Consider the following 22,211-nt stretch of genomic DNA (forward strand, 5'->3'; position numbering starts at 1 on the left):
CTCTCTCACGTCTACTGCAAGCAGAGATGACAAAAATGAGCTGTTTTTATTAATCATAAATAAAAGCACTCAACAAAAAAGCAGATGGCAACATTATTTTCAAAAGTATTGGCTAAATATTCCAGTCCAGATAGAAGAACACGAATGGTACTTTTCGTCTCCAGATATATTCTATCAGACAAAAACCCTTCCCTTCATTGAAATAAGCAGTATGTAATGTTGGGTTTTAGGTGACATCAGCCATAGAGTTGGTCTTCAGTTCTTTTTCTTTCCAACGAAGCCATCCATAAAATTGAAGGCACCCACATATTCACCTATGAGCAGTAGCAACTTGGTGGGCAGGATACTAAAGAGAAAACAAGAGAAAACTTTCTCGGTTATCATTCATAAAAGCATCCTGACAGCACAGCTGAACAGCAGTGCCACCGACCTGTCGCAGGAGAATTCACGCATGCGCACATTGCTATGCATGCCCCAGTGTCACCCTGGGCTTGTCTACAATGTGGGAGGACACCAGCCCAGGGTTTCTATCCCTCCCTTTGCTTTATTTACGTCATTCAACTGACTTCCCACGTCCATTTCCAAAGCTGCCCTACACGATGTAATGATGGGCTGGAAGCAGGGACGTCTCGTGGAGTCAGATGAGCCTGGCTTGAAACCCAGCTCTGTCATGTACGATGTCATCGCAGGCAAGTTGCTGAGCTCGGGGGCCTCAGTCTCTTCCAGTGTAAAATGAGGCCATTCATCTTTCTTCCTGGGCCTACTGTGAGGGTTAGATGCAATAGCTCCTCAGATGGCGGGCAAGTTCCAACTAAGACTGTTCATCTTCTCCACCCCCACGCGCCCCTCCTTACGCAGCACTCTGACCCTGCGGATGCTGACATTCACATTGCAGAGCGAGGAGAGGGGCAGTAAACAGAGCAGGTCCAGGAAACCTGACCCCTGAGCTAAGGGGGGGGGGGATAAAGTAAAGGACCTGTGCTGTCCCTCGGGGGGCACCCCAAGAAACCCAGGCGGTTCCTGCCCTCCCCAGCTTCAGGTCTCTAGTAAATGCTACCTTTCCCAGGAGACCTCCCCTGAGTACCATACTGAAAACTAGACCTCAACCTGCACCCCCGATCCTACCACTCTGGAATTTCCTTTTCCTGCTGCCTATTTCTTTGTAGCACTTATGACCTCCTAGCATATCTTCTCTTTTACTTTATTATTTTTTGTTTATTCCCTGATCCCTACCCCTTAGGACAGTGATGGCGAACCTTTTGAGCTCAGCGTGTCAGCATTTTGTAAAACCCTAACTTAACTCTGGTGCCATGTCACATCTAGAAATTTTTTGATATCTGCAACCATAGCAATACAAAGACTTATATTTTTGATATTTATCTTATATATTTAAATACCCTTTAACAAAAAAAAAATCAACCAAAAAAATGAGTTCGCGTGTCACCTCTGACACGCGTGTCATAGGTTCGCCATCACTGGTCTAGGAAGATAATTTCCACACGGGCAAGGACTCTTGTCTCTCTTATCCTTTGCTGTAACCCCCAATCCTAGGGTCGTCAGCAATGCCTGCCCACACCAGGCACCCTCTAATGCTTGTGGGATGTTGGAAGGAGTGTGTGCTGTGATCCCCTTCTTCATGCTTTCAAAGCCTTCTCAGGAATTATGCAGACCCCCCCTCAATCCGGGGTTTATATAAGTAAATATCAACTCTGTAATTATTTCAAACATTAGAAAAAGTAAATCCCAAGTTCTTTACGTTGGCATTAACCTCTGTTAGGCAGGTGGAGGCACTGCCCTGTGAACACGCACGCTGCCCAGTAAAGTCACTGCGTTCACTCCTTCACAAGCTGTAACAGGCACTGATTTCTGCACTGTAAATGAGGAAATTGGACCTGGAGAATAAAGGTCACGCTCAGAGTCACGGGCTTAGTACACAGCAGGATTATAACTCCAGATCTCAATCTCCTTGCCATAGACCCCTTTGCCCCACCCCACACCTTAGCAGTTGGATCAGTCACCACTCCTGTGCTAGGTGAAGCCTGAGGAAATGAAGGCACGGAAGAATGATTTTTGGTTAATTGTATAAGGTAGATACAATTAGCTACAGAGAAAAGACTTTTGCTTATGCAGGAAGGGCACCTCTTTTTTTTTTTTTTTTGTCAAGCTCTCCTCTGGAGCTGAAAACACACAAGAGTGAGCAGAAACCAACTGGCGTCTGAGCTCCAGGAACTGACGGCTCAGTGGGGAGGCAGCCGATAATCCAAGGATCTCACAAATCAGTGTGCCATGCAGTGGTCAGATGTCTGAGGAGGCCAGGCTCAGCTGCTAGAAGAGTATGCATTGAAGCCGTTTGGGATATTCTGGAAGGCCAGGGAAGGAATGTTTCATCTAAGAGGGGGCACAGTATGTGCAAATGCCCTGCACTGTTTCCAGTGCCGGGGACTCTGCGGGTGAGGCTTCTCCTGGTAGGATTTGGGGAAAGTTGTTGATCGGTACATTAGAGAAGTCATAGAAGCTGACTGATATTGTTACCTTTTTAAAAACATCAGGACGTATATAAACTTTGGTATATACAAGTACACTTTTTCTTGCAGGATAGCATCTACTATCTTTCTGACTACATACTCTGGTTCCAGAATCGGTAACAGAGAAGGACAGCTAGGGAGTGAAAAAGAAAAAGACAAAAACAAAAACAACCAAAATTAACAAATTAATAAAAACAGTTCTTGCACATTAAGCATAAAAAGACTGTAAGACATTATCATTTATTTGCTTCATTCCCTCCCAGATTTTATCTGCTTCTATATTTACTCCCTGATTATCAACATGGTAATAACTGGAATTTGAAATGGAAAATGATGATTCTAACGAATACACTGATGTATAATATGCATATAAGTAAAACCACATTAAATAAACGACCTATTAGTATAAAGCAAGTCTTTGAAAAACGAATTTCCTGTCATCTCCATGAGATGCAGAATGGGGAATTTGTGCCCCTTTAAGTGATTTTCAGTCCTTCTGTGGAGTCAGGGATGAGGGAGGAGGGAGCTGGGTGGCAGAAAAGGAATGTGATTGAGTGCTGGGGAGACAGGTGAGCAGATCCAGGCTACAGGGTGGCTGCGAGTGAGACACGGCTTTGATAAACCATTCCCATTAAACCCAACATCTTAAATATAAGCATTTCTGAGTAAAAAATAAATTCTGAGACCATTCATAAATCATGCTGAATCCGAGAGAAATACATTTTTAAACAACTTTAAAAAAAACAGTTAGAAAAGCCCAGCCGAGTGGCTCAGTTGGTTGAGGGTTGCCCTGTGCACCGAAAAGTTGCCAGTTTGATTCCTTCTCTAAGTATGTCCTGAGGTGAGGCTTTAAAAAAGTAAAAATAAAAAAATAAATAGGGGACCCTTGCCCTCTCCCTACGTGGGAGTCTGTACTTGTTCTTCAATAAATCTCCATCTTTGCTATACCAAAAATAAATAAATAAATAAACAGATAGAAAAAATAAAAGAGGCGATTATTTTTTAAAATGCAGTTTCTTTGATCTTACAGGATATACTTACCCAGTAGTACAACCTTCAAACATTCCAGTGTTTATGAAAAATGGGCACACAATAGTGGTTTTGATCCCCTTTATTTTCTGGGCAAATAGTTCGAAAAAAATAGATTCAGCAAATCCATAGGCGGAAAATTTACTTGCACAGTAATCTGAAAAAGACAAACAACGCGGATGTACCTTCTGAAGTTTTAAAAATGGCATTGCATTAAGTCTCCTCATAACACTAGCCAACAGAAAATCAGACAACGATTTCAGAGTTCTTATTTCGTGTGTTGGTCCACTCCGCCTGGAAGAAGTGCAGAGTGAGTGCGGAGGTACATGGTCACACAAAGTTCAGTTGATAAAGACCGAGTGGATGCTGGAGAGCCTCCGACAGTCACACTCCTAGCCTTTACTTCCACGTTATAAATGGTCAGACATCTGCTAGCTGTTATATGGGGCACATGGCATGTGCGTCTAGGCCCAAAGAATTTCAACCCAATTGGGGCAGGAAGGCACATAAAAGAGGAAATATAGCCGAAACCGGTTTGGCTCAGTGGATAGAGTGTTGGCCTGCGGACTGAGGGGTCCCAGGTTCGATTCCAGTCAAGGGCATGTACCTGGGCTGCGGGCACATCCCCAGTGGGAGATGTGCAGGAGGCGACTGATCGATGTTTCTCTCCCATCGCTATTTCTAACTCTCTATCTCTCTCCCTTCCTCTCTGTAAAAAAATCAATAAAATATATTTAAAAAAAAAAAAGAGGAAATATAGTAAGCGATGCAGTAGGCTAGACAAGAGAAGGCAGCCTGGGTCATGATACTCTGATCAAAGTTTCTTCCAACTCTAATTCTTTCTCCCACTTTCAGAAGAAAAACAAAGGACTCGGTAGCTTGTCCATTTTGAGCTTGCTGTCTTCAATCACTCTCACTTCACGGAAACACCTGGATTTTCAATCTGCTGCATGGAAAAGTTTGGAGCAGAAAAGGCGTGTAGATGAGCTCCGCCTTCCCTCACACAGTCAAACAAGGTAAACGTACTTGCTCTCTTCAGAAGCGGCTACCACAGTTGGCAAAAGCCAGGAAATGAGTGCCAGGCGTGAGGATGTCAGGCCCGCTGCAGCTCAAGAAGGCAGGTAAGACCATAGAAGGAGGGAGGGGAGAGGACTCCTGACCCGCTTTTGGGATCATCTGAGTCATTTGGTCCAAATGCAGCTCACTGAGTCCCTCAACCCTGGAGACAAATAACACCCTTGGTGATTCTGATGCTGGGGAGCCAAGACCCCCACGGAGGGATTTACAAAAGGCTTACGCTTGTTTCTAAGGCCAGCTGGGGATGGAAGAATCCTTCTGAAGATAGAGAGATACGGCGTCAGAAAAAAGATGAACAGAAGCTGTAAATATACCTGCATTATTTCCGAGTTTCATCATTGATCAGACATATACGAGAGAGGTAATGCTAACATGTGATGATTTCCGAGAATGACAGAGTACAGGGAGATGTGCACAGACTGAACATATTTTGGGTGACTGGTGGTTCTGGAAAACCGCTTCACCTAATTGAGATGAGCTGGGCCTAGACTGGTACTGTGAATCTTGGATTAAGTGGCTCAGCTCCAAGGCATCAGGAAGTGCCTCACGGGAAGGTTGCCAAAGTTATCTATCGCAGCTAGGGCTTCTGATGCCCGAGTCTCCGGGATCTGCATCAGTACATGGCATGTTGCTCCTGGGGACGCCCTGGTAGGGAAGGACGAGACTTCTGCTCCTCCGGGAGCCCCTCCTGAGTTGGGCTGCCTTCACTGAAGATCTTGGTCTATCTCGTTGCCCCCTCCCCACTGCTAATGACAAGCCAGCTGCAAAGGAGAGGGAAGTGGCAACCACTTCCTTTAAGTCTTCCAATCAGTGGAAAAGCAAAGAGGTGAAGTTTAGGTTTCTTGAGGTGGAGAAATTATCTCCAAACTGACAGCAGGGGGAGACTTCAGAAGGCAGAGTGGTCGTTTTTTTACCAACCTGAAAACAGTACCAGATGAATCTTGGGGTTGGTGACTATGCTAATCACTTATGTAAAAACAGTCATCAGTAAGGTGTCTCCTCTCTCTCTCTCTCTCTCTCTCTCTCTCTCTCTCTCTCTCTCTCTCATTTTTAAACCCAGGGGACTATGTAAAACCTAATGATTCCAAAGTGCATACTTCAACTTCCGGTAGGTATATCTGATGGGCAGTTTTGATGCATTATGTAGTTCTCAACCACTTCCCTTATTAAATATACTTCTTAATTTTTTATCTTTATTGTTGGTGCATCAGGCCAATGCTGATTACTCAGAGCTATTATGTAAGTTAGAGCTAGGGAAAATGTGCAAATGTGAAATATTATATTTTTCTTACCTGCCAGCCCACTTATTCCAAATAATCCAGCTGAACTTGAAATGCAAACCAAGTGTCCATGCGCATTAGCGATCATAGCAGGTAGAAAGGCTTTATAAGTCTAAGATGAGCAAAGTAAAACTTTTAATATTTTATACCACATTTTACTCTTTTTCAGATGTTTATATGATCATTGTGATTAAAAAATTTTTTTTAAGCTCATAAAAATACCTGAAGGCACTGCAATATAAAAACTTAAGTATCTGGAAAGTAACCATCTTAACTTGTTTCACCTATGAAATCAATATTTTCCTCATGGCATACCAATATTATTACAAATAATTTACTCAAACTTACATTTTGCTCATATTTGATTTTTCAAAACACAATATTAAGACAATAATTGAAGCAATACAGGAGAATCTTAGTTATGGCAGCCACAATCCAGAAAGGAAAATATATCATTATTTAGATTATAATCAAGAATAAGATTATTTAGATTTATATTGCTCTTTTTCTCCTGGGATCATATTTGAATTTCAAATTTTTTTTGAACAGAGTTTACAGGACATGCTGCTGTTGGCTTCAGTGTAAAAATATCACTTTGTTTTACATTTATCTCTACTTCTTTGAATAATAGTTTCTTAATTTTGTTCCATGTCATAAAAGAGAATATCTGTTAGAACGAGGGGACGGATACTGTGTTTGAGGACCACAGAACACCTTCACCTTTGATATGGGATTTGGAGAAAGAAGATAAAAGAAAGAGCAATGAGCTTTGGAAGATGTATTCTGCAACAGAGGAATAATTAACCTATACGAATAACTGCATTTTATTTCATAAATTTACATTTTCTTTTTTTGGCTTAAAACAACACAAATTTATTCTTACAATTCTTTAGGACAAGAGTAAAAAAAGAGTTTCACTGGGCTGAAATCAATGTGTGATCAGGACCACATTTTCTCCAGAGGCTTTAGAAAAAAAATCTGTTCCTTTTCCTTTTCCAGCTTCTAGAGATCATCTACTTCCCCTGGCTCGTAGCACCCTTCCTACCAGCAGCCCCAACACCCTGAACTCTGTTTCTGTCGCCAAATTGCTTTCTCTTTTCCATAAATTTATATTTCATATTTGTTTCCTACTATAAATAAATATGAGAAAAAGAATCTCTTGTAAAAGTCAACCAACCTCTGTTTGTCTGCATCATAATGAGTTTCAGAGGGAACCTAACACTTACAGAGAGGAGGAAAATCAAAACAAGCAGCATAATAAAAACCGTGGCGTCCGCTCTGAGTCAGTTCTCCCTGGCAACACTCCCCTTGGGAGCCCTGTCACCATGCGCTCTCTGACCCTTTAGCAAGTAAGTGCCCACTCTGTGCAAGTACTCAAAGAACGTACCTGGACTTGCTCAGAAAAAGGGTACAGAGAGGGCGTGAGGGGAGGTTAGGGCCAGCAGGGGAACATCAGTATTTCAGAAACACGTGGAAGAGAAAGTGGAAGAGAAAGAAGAGAAAGAGAAGACCATGAAAGAGACCATGAAAGCCGAGAGGTGGGGAAAGAACATGAAAGCCCCGGGGTGGAGATTTTCAGGGACACTGTCTTTGTCTTCCTTCTGACGGGATATTACAACTTCATGCTAATGCAGCCGAGGGGCATTTGGGACAAGACAACACAAGTCACTTGCAGTAGTTCCTGAAGGAGCATGGTGGCCACTGAGTTCTGAATCTTTCCATCTTTCTCCTGAAAACTAAAGAGAACCCCAAGAGTACCACCATGGCATTTTTGGTGAAACTAGGAGACAGAAAACCTACAGTCTCTGGAAGCTGTGCAAGGAGAGTTGAGTGGAAAGTCCACGTGGAGAGGTGTGAGGAGAATGGAGGGGATCTCAGAAATCTCCAGCAAATAATCACTCTCAGAAGCAGAGCTGGACAAGGGAAGGATGAGCTATGAGTGGGGCGGGAACAAAATGGGCTCACGTGCTGGGAGAGGCAGAACGAAGGACCGTGCCTGGCATGGGGCGGCCTGACATGATTGGTCTCAGCTACAGCCAGGAAAACACAGTGTCTGAAAGTGGGCACATGGCTGTGCCCCTTGATGTCCACAGCACGCAGTCACCAGGGTTATTGGTAGGAACCTTTCTTTCCCTGGGTAGGTACTGAGTCAGGAGGCCGAATGTTTTGGTTTGCTCAGAACAGACCTGGTTAATGTTGCTTATTAAGAATGCCCTCTTTCGCTTTTTTCAAAAGAGTTGCAGCTTAGGCAAATGATAAGGTCACAAAAGTCTAAGTGCTGTCACTTGCAGTGTAGACTGAGTAAGTCTTTTAACTTCTGTGATTCCTTATCTCAAGGAGCTGTTTTAAGGCTCATGCCTGAGGTGCCTAGGGCAGTGAATAAATGATAGTACTACCACAAGGACAGTGTGTGTTTGTAGGATTCCCTGGTGAGTTCTGGGAGTGTGGGTTGAGTTGGATTGGGAGAAGATGACTGGGTAGACCAGGATAAGCTAAAATTGAGAAGACTGTGCTTTATTTAGAGGCTAATCTTTGTTATGAGAAGAAAAAATTATTACCCACAAATGTGCTTTGAAATTCACATCAAAAGCCTTTTCCATAAGCTCATCCGGGCAGTCGAGGAACTTTTTGCCTGTTACGATGCCAGCATTGTTGATTAGGATGGAAATGTCACCAACTTCTTTTTTAACCTGAATTGAGTAACAAGAGCAGCACCATCAACGTAGTAATTTCTTATATGATCTAGGTTTAATCCCCGCGCCCCAACTTAAACCTTGTTAAGAGACTGAGCTTATGCAGTCTGGAAACAGAGCATGTTTTATTTCCTTTGCTGAGTGTACAGTGCATCAGCGATCCAAGTCTGATGCTTTTCTTTTTATTTCTTCTTTGCCTTATGATAATTCCAACAATGCAATGCTGCTTTCCTTCTACATTTAGAGCTATTCTTATATTTGGTGAGTAGTAACTTTGTTCTATGCTCTAAGAAGCATATAATTTTAATCAATGTGATGGGACATACGCCCTTATTGCCACCTCTCTATATAAAGGCTAATATGCAAAGAGTCCCCTCGGGAGTTCGACCGACTGGCAGTTTGATCGCTCGCTATGATGTGCACTGATCACCAGGGGGTGGCATGGAATAAAGGAAGGTCCTGGCTGGCAGCTGGCAGCCAGCAGTTGCGAAGGGAGGCCCCAGCTGGCAGGACCATACCTGTGCATGAATTTCAAGCACTGGGCCTCTAGTCCTATATAATAAAAGCCTAATATGTTAAGTGTCCGGTCGATATGTCATCCGTCCAACCAATCGAAGCATAATATGCTAATGATATGCTAAGGCTGCTCAACCTTAGCATGCTATGATATGCACTGACCACCAGGGGGCAGACGTTCTGACCCGTAGGTTAGCTTGCTGCTGGGGTCTGGCAGATCAGGACTGAGCAAGACACTCTGGACATGCCTTGGAGCCCTCCTGCTGTCCCTCTCCAGCTGTCCAACCTCCTGTATCCCTCCCCGACCCTGATCGATCATGAACCGATGGGGTCACTCGGCCTGGCCTGCGCCCTCTCGCAATCCAGAGCCCCTCGGGGGATGTTGGAGAGCCAGTTTTGGCCTGATCCCACAGGCCAGGCCGAGTGTCCCCACTGGTTCACGAATTCATGCACCGGACCTCTGGAGTCATATAAATCAAGACCTAGCAGACACAGAGATGGGGTGGCATAGGGAGTGAATGGAGGAAGTATGATATTCAGTATATCCATGCTTTCAACACACATCATGGTTCAGAACCTGTCTATCCTGTTTTCATCAACTGGCTGGCTTTCTTCTCCCTCCCCCAAACTTTTAGACATAAGATCTGTGAAGGGAGGAACAAGTAGGCCACATTTGCTACAATGACACTGGGCCTACAGTAACTTGAGTGGTCATCCTGGGATGAGAGTAAGTTTGTGTTGTTTTATAAGGGGCTCAGGGGTAACATCTAAGGGAAAACACAGCAGATCCTAATTTTATACTTAGTTTTCTTTCTTTCTTTCTTTCTTTCTTTCTTTCTTTCTTTCTTTCTTTCTTTCTTTCTTTCTTTCTTTCTCTCTTTCTCTTCCTTCCTTCCTTCCTTCCTTCCTTCCTTCCTTCCTTCCTTCCTTCTTCTTTTTTTTTTCCAGCATTCATTATTCTTCCTTGTTGTAAGAATGTGGCAATAATCTTTTCAGCCCCAGGAAGACTTGCACATAAGCTGTGTCCACCTTTTGAATAGCCACACTATGACAACAAGAACCCACAGGAAGGCTGTGCATGTCGGTGTCTAACTCCACACTGCCCAGGATGGCTGATTTGACTTTCCCACCACTATAAGTCATAGTGGGCAATAGGTTAAAGTTAACTTCTACCAGTGACCACGTGGTTTAAAAGATGAAGCAACCCTGAAGTTTGACCTTGGACATCTGGAATCAGTAATAAACCTTACAAAAAAATTCACTGATACTACAAATACAAACACACCTCATTTTTACAAATAAGGCAAGACCCTTCAACAGCAAAAAGATTACAACTCACTTTATTGAGTGGTCTGCAACTGAACCCTCAATGTCTCAGCAGTATGCCTGTAATGAGGTGGGTTTTTTTTTTCTGTTGAACCAATGCAGTCAATTAGAGGTATGCCAAGCAAAATCGATTATGAGTTGGCTTGTCTAAGGCATCATAGTTATTAAATAGATAGTTAGGCCAAAACCGGTTTGGCTCAGTGGATAGAGCGTCGGCCTGCGGACTGAGGGGTCTCGGGTTCGATTCCGGTCAAGGGCATGTGCCTGGGTTGTGGGCACATCCCTGTTGGGGGATGTGCAGGAAGCGGCTGATCGATGTTTCTCTCTCATTGATGTTTCTGACTATCTCTCTCCCTTCCTCTCTGTAAAAAATCAATAAAATATATTAAAAAAAATATATAGTTAGGATACTTCCACATGCCACATTAAGGATAAGTGACAACTGCGTAGCTCAGGCTGGTCTTGTGTTTACTGTTCCAAATGACCTCTCACCCAGGATGCCAGGTATCAAGGCCGGACTTTTAGTGCCAACTATGCTCTAGGGACACAAGCTTTCAAGGTGACTGGGGCCTCAGAGGAGATAAAACACTGTCAAACTGCTCTGACAATGTTCACCTGGATCACTCCTCTATGGCATACTTTGTAAAATTTCTCTGGTAGCTTCCCTATATCCAGAATAAGAAGTGGAAGTGCTTGGTTTATAAGGTGGAAAGTAGTTTGCGTCTCCTGAATGCAAAAGAGCATATACTTAATTGTCTGCAAGACCCAGAAGTAAGAAAAGTTGAATAATAGGCTAGTAAATGCACCATGTTTGACCATTTCTGAAGCTGAGCATTTTGGGCAGAACTGAATTATGGATATGGAGCAGTGGGAACTAATTATTTATGGAGCACCTCATATTAGCTTGTTCCACATCTGAAGATGTTGTGTTTGAACACAAGCCAGTTATTGCTTAAGACTTGCCAGGGAAGTTATTTGTAATCAGTGTAAGTCAACCTGCCAGGTGAATGGTGCTTCAAGGACAAAGGGCTGAATTTGTGAGGTCAGCTCTGAAAAAGACACATCTGCTCTTTGCAGGGTAGTCCCAGCATGATCCCTGCTAGCTTGTCAAGTTTGGGTCTCCAGACTCTTCTGGGCAGCCTGTGATTGGCGATGGTAGAACAGATGTGTAAAATGTAAAGACAAACTCAAACAAAAGTTACAAACTCACTCAATGGCCAGTGACCTGCAAACCTTTCTACTAGTTTTGAGCAGAAAAGCTGTGCAAAAACTTTCCAATGTAGTTGCTGTTCAAGAGCTTTCCAATGTGGTTGCTTGCTTGTCACAAGCTGGTCTAGTTCCTCCCTTCTCACTAAATGAGGGAACCCTGGGAGTCACAAAAGAAGTGGCCCTAGAGAGTGATGTGTAGAATACTCGTGCCAACATGAAAACAGATTAATCCTTAATAAGGAAAGGAGACAGTCAGCAAACAAGTTAGTTCCTCTACAAACTAAGAAAACCCTACCATTGGCATATTGGAGCTTTGGTTTCCTGAAAGCGTCCTAAATATGTGCATCTCTGTCATCGCTAAAGGAACAACTGAGGTTAACAGTCTTTAGGATGAATAAAATATTCTGATTTTTTCATGGTAACTTCGGAGAAATACACATGCAATCAAAGGCAATGTGGTGAAGTGGAAATAGCTGGATTTAAAATTAGACTAAATGTGGGTTTACACTTGGCTTAGTCATGTAGTAGCTCTGGAACCCTGAGCAGGTTAATATATCTGTGCCTCAGTTTCTTCATCCTCAAAGATGGTGCTATCACCTATCTTATATTGTGATAAGGGCCAGCACAGTCAGTATAGAGTGGTGGTCACAGTACCTACTCAGGAGTCAACAGGCTCATGTCCCTGTCGCTTTGCTACTTATTACCTTTTTCTTAGGTAAGCTATTTACCTCTCCTAAGTCTTGGTTTTCTCATTTGTGAACTGGAGGTACTAATATGCCTTACTTTATAGGATTATAATATATAATACATACAGGGTGCTTAACATGGTGTATTGCAAAAATTCTAATTCCCACTCCCCCCAAATTTTTAAATTAAAGGAATGTTGGAGATAGGCAAATTGGCACTGAGAAAAGCAAACAGAGAAAGAAACTGATGTATTTCCAAGTATTTACATAGAGTTCTTACTACCCATAGCAAAGAGTAAGCACCCAAAATTTACCTGATCGGCCACTCGATATACCTCTTCCTTTCTACTGCAGTCACAGGTATAGGCATAGGCTCTTGTGGCTCCGGCGTCCCGAGCCATGTTGCACGTCTCCTCATTCCCCTCCTTGTTGATATCCCAGAGAACAAGCACAGCTCCAAGGCGGGCAAATTTAAGGGCTAAGAGCCTTCCGAGTCCACTCCCAGCACCTGTTATGAGTACGATTTCACCAGCAACGTTCTTCCGTGGCTTTGGGATTAAGGTAAAAATCATAGACTCCAGAAGACTAAATACTGATTTTCCTAAGAAAACGAATACTTTCTTTGCTGACTTCACGTTGGGAGCCATATTCTGACTGACACCTATGAAGACAGATAGACATATTCATATAAAGACCTAGGCGTCTACTCCCTCTGAGTTTGCTTGTTACATGGAGCTCATACTTCCTGAAATAGTGAAAGAAATTGAGAAGCATGATTTAAACATCTCTCCTGGTAGCAGACTTTGAACTTAAAAAAAGGAGGGGGCCCACTGGGATCGGATCTTGGCCAGCACCAAGCTCAAGCTCAACACACATCTGCATGCCCACTCAGCTTTGTTCATGAACAAATGTTCATTAACCAGGAACTGTAACTACACCCAAATTTAACCCAAAGAAGACGTTCATTATTTCTGAGTGAACTTTTTCTCCTAATAATCATGAGCCCTGTGGGCTGATTTCTGTTCAAAGTCTTGACCATATCAAGCTTATGACATAACTGCTACATCTTTGCTCTTATTGCTGTCTCCTTTTAGATTCATGTTTTCTCATTTGCATTGTTGTTCTTAAATTATGTGTCACTATTTAAAATATAAGATTCAAGAGAAAAATGTAGGAGAAACCAAGATGGCGGCATAGGTAAACACCGGAAATTGCTGCCTCCCACAACAACTTCAAAAATACAATGAAAAGACAAAACGGACATCATCCAGAACTACAGGAAGGCTGGCTGAGTGGAAATTCTACAACTAGAAGAAAAGAGAAAAGCACACTGAGACTCAGAGGAGCTGCGGATGTAAAGTGCAGAGGTATGGAGGCTCGAGCGCGCGGAAAGGGGTTGGTACCTGAGGACGCGGCTTTCTTTTTGAATCGGGAGGGAGTCACAAGCTCCCGACTGCTCTGAACTCCAGTTCCGGGAAGTTTCTGGGGGACCCAGGACTCATATGGGGAGAAACTGGACTATCTGGCAGTGGGCAGAACTCGGAACTCGAGGGCGGCTTTCCCTCAGAGGTGCTTGCAGCAATTACCGGGACACTGAGACATGCGGCCCCTTAGGGCAGGGCTGAGGATCAGCCATAGCTGCTTGCTCAGCCCTGTTGATTCCCTGAGACCCCGCCCCACCCAGGCTGTGGCAGAGGCTTTTGCATATGAATGCCCTGGCCCTTTGCAATCTGAAAATTACCTAACAAATTGCAGCTGGCCAGACAGACCCAGAACTTCCAAGAGAAGGCCCAAGGCCCCACAGCAGCTTGCATTGCTTCACAGCTGGGCCTCATCTGGGCACCTCCAAACCCCCCCAAAAAGAAGGGGAATCTGCAGATCTCTTCATAGTTCCTGCTGGGTAGCCTCAGGCAGAGGCTAAATTAGCACCTCCTTAGATCCAAGAGCCAGTGTACCCAGTGGTCAGAGTGGGGCCATCCAGATTACAACTCCTCAGATCCATGAGGGTCACACTCAGGGGGCAGACTCAGTGAGCACCAAAGCCCCACTGAAGCAAGTCTTGCCCCAGAAGGGTGTCCTCAGCACAGAAGTTCTCCCACTGCAGACACAGCTGATTCTCACAGTCAATTGGCCTGGAGGTCAATTCCTCCCAGCGATACCTACAACAATCAAGGCTTAACTACAAGACTGTGCACAAAGCCCACAAGAGGGTGCACCAAGAGTGTCCTCCTCAGGTATTGGGGAGACTGAGCCACTGGGTCCTATAGGACATTTAGCACAGAAAGCCACTCTATCAACACAGGGAAGCAGCCAAAATGCGGAGACAAAGAAAGAGGACATAAATGACAGAAATGGAGAAAAGCAAACTATTGGATATAGAGTTCAAAACTACACTTTTAAGGTTTTTCAAGAACTTTCTAGAAACCGCCGACAAATTTAGTAAGACCCTCAAAAAGACCGTTGAGCCTGCTGATAAATGTAGTGAGATCCTCAAGAAATCTATCTAGTGAGACCATCGAGGGTATGAAAAAGGACCAACTAGAAATTAAGCATACACTGACTGAAATAAAGGATATTATGCAGAGTTCCAACGGAAGACTAGAGGGTCGCAAGAATCAAGTCAAAGATTTGAAATACAAAGAAGCAAAAAACACCCAACTGGAAAAGCAAAATGAAAAAAGAATCCAAAAATACGAAGATAGTGTAAGGAGCCTCTGGGACAGCTTTAAGCGTACCAACATCAGAATTATAGGGGTGCCAGAAGATGAGAGAGAGCAAGATATTGAAAACCTATTTGAAGAAATAATGACAGAAAACTTCCCCTACCTGGTGAAAGAAATAGACTTACAAGTCCAGGAAGTGCAGAGAACCCCATACAAAAGGAATCCAAAGAGAACCACACCAAGACACATCATCATTAAAATGCCAAGAGCAAAAGACAAAGAGACAATCTTAAAAGCAGCAAGAGAAAGAAACTCAGTTACCTACAAGGGAGTACCCATACGACTGTCAGCTGATTTCTCAACAGAAACTTTGCAGGCCAGAAGGGAGTGGCAAGAAATATTCAAAGTGATGAATGCTAAGAACCTACAACCAAGATTACTTTATCCAGCAAAGCTATCATTCAGAATTGAAGGTCAGATAAAGAGCTTCACAGATAAGGAAAAGCTAAAGGAGTTCATCACCACCAAACCAGTATTATATGAAATGCTGAAAGGTATCCTTTAAGAAGAGGAAGAAGAAGAAAAAGGTAAAGATATAAATTATGAACAACAAATACACATCTATCAACAAGTGAATCTAAAAATCAAGTGAATAAATAATCTGATGAACAGAATAAACTGGTGATTACAATAGAATCAGGGGCATAGAAAGGGAGTGGACTAACTAGTGGACTAACTATTCTCGGGGGGGTAAGGGAAGGGGATGTGGGAAGAGACTGGACAAAAATCGTGCACCTATGGATGAGGACAGTGGGGGGGGGTGAGGGCAGAGGGCGGGGTGGGAACTGGGTGGAGGGGAGCTATGGGGGAGAAAAGAGAAACAACTGTAATAATCTGAACAATAAAGATTTAATTATTTAAAAAATGAATACATAAATAAAAGGTGTGATTTTGAGCAAGCCAAAAAAAAAAAAAGAGAGAGAGAGAGAGAGAGAAATGTATTTGCATAATGTATTTTAAGAAGACTAATTAGACCTTCTAAACCAGTGGTTCTCAACCTTCTGGCCCTTGAAATACAGTTCCTCATGTTGTGACCCAACCATAAAATTATTTTCGTTGCTACTTCATAACTGTAATGTTGTTACTGTTATGAATCATAATGTAAATATCTGATATACAGGATGGTCTTAGGCGACCCCTGTGAAAGGGTCGTTCAACCGCCAAAGGGGTCGCGACCCACAGGTTGAGAACCTCTGTTCTAAACCTTTTCTGATGAATTCACCATCAGCTCTGGGACTCTGAACCCTATCATTTACCACTCAGACCTAATGGTTGTAGGACATCAGTGAGAGTCAGGTCTGGATTCCAGTCCTGTCCTACCCCTGCCTGGCTGTGAAACCTGGGGCAGACTCCATAGCCTCTCTGGTCGAGGTCTCCTCATCTCTACTTACTGGTCCTGTGGCATAGAGTAGTTTTGCAGATGAAAAAAAAAAATGTATGTCACGTGCTTGACCCATTCTGGCTCACAGTGCTTTACAAATGTTATCATGTTTTTCAGATTCATGGTGCTATTCGCCAACAAGGTGAGGGAATAGCAAATCTCCTCCCGACAAGCGCATACTGGGCTCCGCACTTACATCCCGTTATCAGTTACTTGCACTTCAGTGGAATGAGTTTATAACATGCTTTAATAACAACCCACTGAAGAAAAGAGAAAGGCCTGATTTCCTCCAGGATGAGAAGATGTGTTTAGCAGGGGGCATGCTGTGGTGGGGGTGGGAGGTTGCCCTGAATGGGGAGCTACAGAGAAGAGACAGAGGAGGGCAGACAATGTCCATGAAAGCACAGCAGGTCCTCACTTTGCAGTCTGGTTGAGGATAAACTAATTACTATTAATGACTATGAGTGGATAGAGTCATGTATGGATCGTGGTTGCCCCCTTCAGAAATTATTGTGACCAAAACTGTAGTTTCTTGTGACTGAGGATCAGAAATAACGTGTATGCGGTTTATCCAAGGTCCCTGTGCTAGCTAAGGCAGGGCCAGATGTTCATTTATTATGTTTGTTGAGCATTGATGCTGGGCACTAGGGCTGAGGGGATGGGCAGCCTCCCGTATTCTCTGGCCTGGTAAGCTAAGGATCTAGTTGAAGAGATAGACATTAAGTGAATAAATATAGGGTGCCCCAAAATCCACGCAAGATTTGCAATTGAACTGCAAACCTTGCGTGGATTTTGGGACACCCTATACATCAGTGATGGCGAACCTTTTGAGCTCGGCATGTCAGCATTTTGAAAAACCCTAACTTAACTCTGGTGCCGTGTCACACATAGAAATTTTTTGATATTTGCAACCATACTAAAACAAAGATTTATATTTTTGATATTCATTTTATATATTTAAATGCCATTTAACAAAGAAAAATCAACCAAAAAAATGAGTTCACGTGTCACCTCTGACACGTGTGTCATAGGTTCACCATGACTGCTATACATCATCACAATCCATCTATCTCTCTCTATAAAAGCCTAAGCAACCAAATGACCATGTGACCAGTCACTATGATTCGCACTGACTACCAGGGGGCAGAAGCTCAACGCAGTGAGAGCACTGCTCAGCTAACTGACAGGTGCCAGCTGCTGGGCTCACAGATGGCTCCTCCTGGGCCACCTACTGCTAGGTGTACTCTTCCATCCCTCAGGGGATGTTGGGCTGCCAGTTTCGGCCCTATCCCTGGGGATTGGGGGAAAACCAGCAGTCCAAACCAGCTGCCCGACATCCCCCAAGGGGTCCCGAATTGCTAGAGGGCACAGGCCAGGCTGAGGGACCCCACCAGTGTATGAATTTGTGCACTGGGCCTCTGGTAGATTTATAAAGAAAAGTGCAGGGAGCTATAGAGAATAGAAATTAAATTGTGGTGAAGGTCAGAAGCAACAGGAGAGATTTGCCAGGAATGGACATTTGAGTGGATATCCATATGATGAATGGTGAGAGGTAGACAGATCTGGGAGTAGCTCACCCAGTAGAGGGACAGAAGAGTTTAAGCCTTAAGGTAGGTTTTACCTGTGTGACCAGGGAATAAGAATGCTGGCAGTGAGGGGCATAGATATTCTGGTTAAACAAAGAGTGGTTTCTTCTGTGGCACTCTGGGTTTCACCATCCTTGGAATGAAATGGCCTTCACACTCTCTGGCATCTTTGTTCAAATTTATTTTCACAGAATAGCTTGGATAATTGCTTGGGCATCCCAGGCCCTACAGGACTTGGAAAGAAGGTACCTGATGGGTGAACAGCGGTATTCAGACTCTTATATTAAACTAGAGGCCCAGTGCACAAAATATGTGCACTCAGGGAGTTCCCTCAGGCAGGCCTGCAACCTCTCGCAGTCCGGGAGTCCCCGAGGACAGTCAGACATCCATAGCGTTGCTGCAGAGACAGGAGAGGCTCCCACCACCACTGCTGTGCTTGCCAGCCATGAGCCCAGCTTCTGGCGCACTAACCACCAGGGAGCAGATCCTGCATCGAGCATCTGCCCCCTGGTGGTCAGTGCACGTCATAGTGACCAGTTGTCCCACTGATCTGCATAAAAGCCTTTTATTATATAGGACTAGAGGCCAGATGCACGAAATTTGTGCATGGGGCAGGGAGGGTCGCCTCTCCAATCTGGGACCCCTCGGGGCATGTCTGACTGCCGGGTTTGGACATCCCTCTCACAATCCTTGACTGCTGGCTCCTAACCGCTCACCTGCCTGCCTGCCTGGTTACCCCTAACTGCTCCCCCTCCCCTGCTGGCCTGGTTGCCCCCAACTGCCACCCCTGCCAGCCTGGTCCCCCATGCAGCCTGCTGTTCAGTCATTTGGTCACCCCTCACTAACCCCCCTGCCAGCCTGGTTGCCCCACACAGCCTGTTTGGTCATCCATTCAGTTGCGATAGTCGCTTAGGCTTTTATATAGATAGATAGTCATGGGGTGTGTACCTGCAGACCTGCAAGGATGAGGGTCAGACTTTCTACAGTAATGTGACACCCCAGACACCCTCCCCAGGCAGCAGCCTAGGCACTGCCAACACTCCTTCCACAAGAAAGCCAATACCAGGCCATCCATGCCCCTTTTAGGCACACCACTATGTAATTCCTAAGAAAAGCCATAAAAATTAAATAAGTTAATGCAGGTAAACTATTAAGGGGTGTAATATGGTTATACAGTCAATACTACCACATATGAGACCTTCTGGGGGAAAAAGAAGGTCCTCATTGCCCTCTCAGGGTGCATAGGTTGGGGGTGGGATGGGACAAGAGGAGCGGGGCTGGATTTCAGGGCCTGCCAGGTTACAGGCTTTGGTAGAACAGTGATAGGCACATAATGGCAGCAAAATAAATATCAGTTAGAGCTATGCCTGGTGTTACTTCTAGCATATAAATTAATGATCCTTGGATATACCAATTAAAAGATGGCTATAGTAAGTATGCTTACAAACAAAAGTAAAGCACTAAAATATAAAGTTCCATTTTAGTGTAAAGACTCTTCCTTACTTAGGAAATGACAGCATATTAAATGTAAGGCTGGCCCTGGCCGGTGTGGCTCAGTTGGTTGGGCATGGTCCTGTGCACTGAAAGAAAGGTTGCCAGTTCCATTTGGTTGAGGCACATGCCCAGGTTGCAGGCTCGATCCCCGGTAGGGGGCGTGCGGAAGGCGGCAGGTGGCTCGCTCGCGCGCGCTCTCTCTCTCTCTCTCTCTCTCTCTATCGATTAAAACATTTAAAACGAAAATTTAAATTGAAACAGGCTGAAGACTTCTTTGGTGTCTCCATCCCATGCCTCCTAGTCCAAGCTGAACTAAGCTGGTGCACTGGAAACAGGTGATTTATGCTTCACAGGCCAGGGGGCAGCAGCAAGTGGGTCCTGATAAGGGAGCGGGTGAGGGGCCAGGGGGTGTTGGGGCGCTGGGGAGGGAGAGGAAGATGCTTCCAGCAGCGGAGAGCAGGGCACCTAGGCTGAATGGACCGAAGAGGGGACCAGGGAGTCACCCTGCCCTCTGCTCCAGGTTGGGGAAGGAGGCAAGCAGCTCACCCCCGCGGGGTGGGTGCCGCCTGGCCTCCGATGCGGGGCGCTCTTTCAGACTCGCCGCGCCCTCCTCCCGAACCCCCCACCCCCACCCCCAGCACTATGCCCTGGGCGCTGCGGGCTGGCGAGCCTCGGGCGCCACTCCCGCTGGAGGTCGTGCCCCGTCCCTGGACCCGGACTTCGCCAACTCACCAGGGACACGCTGCCCTCGCTGCGCGCGGAGAAGCCTCTTCGTCCTCCTTGGGCACCGCGGCGCTGGCTGGCAGCCCCACGAGGCTCCGGGATTTATCCCGGCACCTGCTGGGGACCACGCCGGAGGGCGGGTCGGCCGCGCCCCCGCAAGGGGTGGGGCGGGGTGGGCCCCGCTCCTTTCTTTTCTCCCCCGGCGCCCGAGGGAGAAGCTGGAAATCAGGTCGAGAAGACCAGATGCGCGCGCCGGGCGCCAGGATTTCAAACACAAGACGCACCCGCGGATGCTCAAGATTCCCAGAGCCAGGCTGCTCCCTGGATTATTAAACCTGAATTTCTGAGTTGGAAGGGCCCCACGTGTTTCCAAGCACAGCCCCGAAGCCCGGAACCCTTGAGTTAGAGAACAAAGAGGAGGCGGGTGCGGGCGGCCGTGCGGGGGAGGGAGCTAGTCCTGCCGGTGCAGCCTGCCGCGCGGGCCTCGGAGGCTGAGCCCGCCCGCCCCGTCTGACGCTTCCATCTGGGATCAAGGTTGTCAGCTTCCCAGGTCCCGTGGCGGTGAGTAGTGTGGGCGTGGGAGAGCCTCGGGCGGCGGGTGCAGTGAGGGCGGGAGTGGGTGGGGCGCTAGCAGAAGACTGAGTGGAGGGCGAGGGGAAAGTTTGTTCATCAAGGTGAGGGTGAGAAAAAAGAGAAAAAGTCCACAGTGCGCTCCGATCCAATCGGCATTGCCTAGTATGCATCTTCTCTGTGTACAAGGATCCAGGAAACAGCAGTGTCACATCTGCCAAGAAAAAAAGATAAAAATCACTTAACATAAGCTAATCATCTAATATAAGCAGAGCTCCCCATTGCACGCTTGTAATAGAGGGTGGAGTTTGCTGGGTGGCATCAGGAGCAGAAATATTAAGTGATGGGGTATTGAAGGAAAAACGGGTTGTCAGGACAAGATTGCGGTTGGAATTGACCCAGGGTTGGCGAGGATGCATATACGTGACGAGTGGTGAAGGCTCAGAGGAGAGCAGCGTTAGGCAGCCTGTATCTGGGACAGACCTGGGTGTGTGAGGACTGCACATAGCTGTGAGAAGAAACAGGTGAGTGGTCTAAGCCTGGAAGGGGAGTTGCTGGGGAGAGCCTGGAACGTCATTTCAGTATTTAGGAAGTGACCTGTATTCTGTAGGCTGTGGCGAGCCGTGGTCCGATTGGAAAGTGAATGGAGCAGGTGTGTGTGCACTGATTTCAGTGTGGGCATGCTTCTGGGAACTACAGAGTTTTTTTGTTTTGTTTTGTTTTTTTTTTGGGGGGGGGTGGCGAGGAGAAGGGGTAGACATATTCTTGAACTGCACATGTCTGGATGATAGACATGCACCCTCTGTGCCCCTGTGCATAGAAGAGGGGCACTTGGACAGGCTGGATGAGGAGGGGGAGCTGGGCTGGAAGGGCCTTCCAGACTTCAGAGACAGACTGGGACAAGGTGTGGAGGTGAGCAATGCCTGGGAATGAGAGTGACTAAGACTCGGAACATTGGGTAATGGGCTCCAGGCTGTAGAGCCTGCCCGGAAGAGAGAACATTACAGAACAACTAGCCTTATGTCATCTTCATGGTTTCTCTGAGCAAAATCCTGGGCTCTCACTCTACTTCCCAGTCAGCAGCTCAGAGTAGACCTCAAGAAAGAAATCTCAAGCATTATTAGAAATCTCATTAAAACCAAATATGAGTGCAGAGAAGTGGGGTTTCACTGATGATGCAATTAAAGGATCTGAACTTGAGCCCTGCTGTTTGGAGAAGGCCCCACTTTGACGTGACGTGGGAAAACTCTTGACCATAATCCTGAAAGCTAAGAAAAATATTTTTAAAGGGTCCTTTGTGGCAAAGGCCAGGAATAGACAATTAATTTGTGATGGAAAATGCAGAATGGGCTAATGAATTATGAAAAAGATGCTCAAACTTCATTCTTAGTTG

The 22,211-nt window shown here is 45.4% G+C and overlaps 1 protein-coding gene across 1 annotated transcript; it reads right to left on the minus strand.

Annotated features, from left to right (window-relative positions):
* Window positions 1–27: 27 nt before the first annotated feature.
* SDR16C5 (short chain dehydrogenase/reductase family 16C member 5) lies at window positions 28–20,587 on the minus strand. The gene is made up of 7 exons (XM_081111530.1): window positions 20,258–20,587; window positions 12,656–13,002; window positions 8,470–8,601; window positions 5,924–6,023; window positions 3,567–3,711; window positions 2,533–2,658; window positions 28–346 (listed from the first exon to the last, which is right to left on the minus strand). Exons 2-7 carry the CDS (start codon window positions 12,986–12,988, stop codon window positions 256–258), a joined length of 927 nt encoding a protein of 308 aa, XP_080967656.1. The 5' UTR covers window positions 12,989–13,002; window positions 20,258–20,587; the 3' UTR covers window positions 28–255.
* Window positions 20,588–22,211: the final 1,624 nt, after the last annotated feature.

This window comes from Myotis nattereri, assembly GCF_964212035.1.
Source record: "Myotis nattereri genome assembly, chromosome: 17".
Taxonomy (NCBI): Eukaryota; Metazoa; Chordata; class Mammalia; order Chiroptera; family Vespertilionidae; genus Myotis; species Myotis nattereri.

What these genes read in the sequence shown, in the direction of transcription:
- SDR16C5 (XM_081111530.1), bottom strand. Translation starts at nt 12,988, where the DNA reads ATGGCTCCCAACGTGAAGTCAGCAAAGAAAGTATTCGTTTTCTTAGGA. An exon ending in ATTTCAAAGCACATTTGTGG is followed by an intron (nt 6,024 to 8,469) that starts GTAATAATTTTT and finishes TGCTCATCTTAG; the next exon opens with ACTTATAAAGCCTTTCTACC. An exon ending in TGGAATAAGTGGGCTGGCAG is followed by an intron (nt 3,712 to 5,923) that starts GTAAGAAAAATA and finishes TGTCTTTTTCAG; the next exon opens with ATTACTGTGCAAGTAAATTT.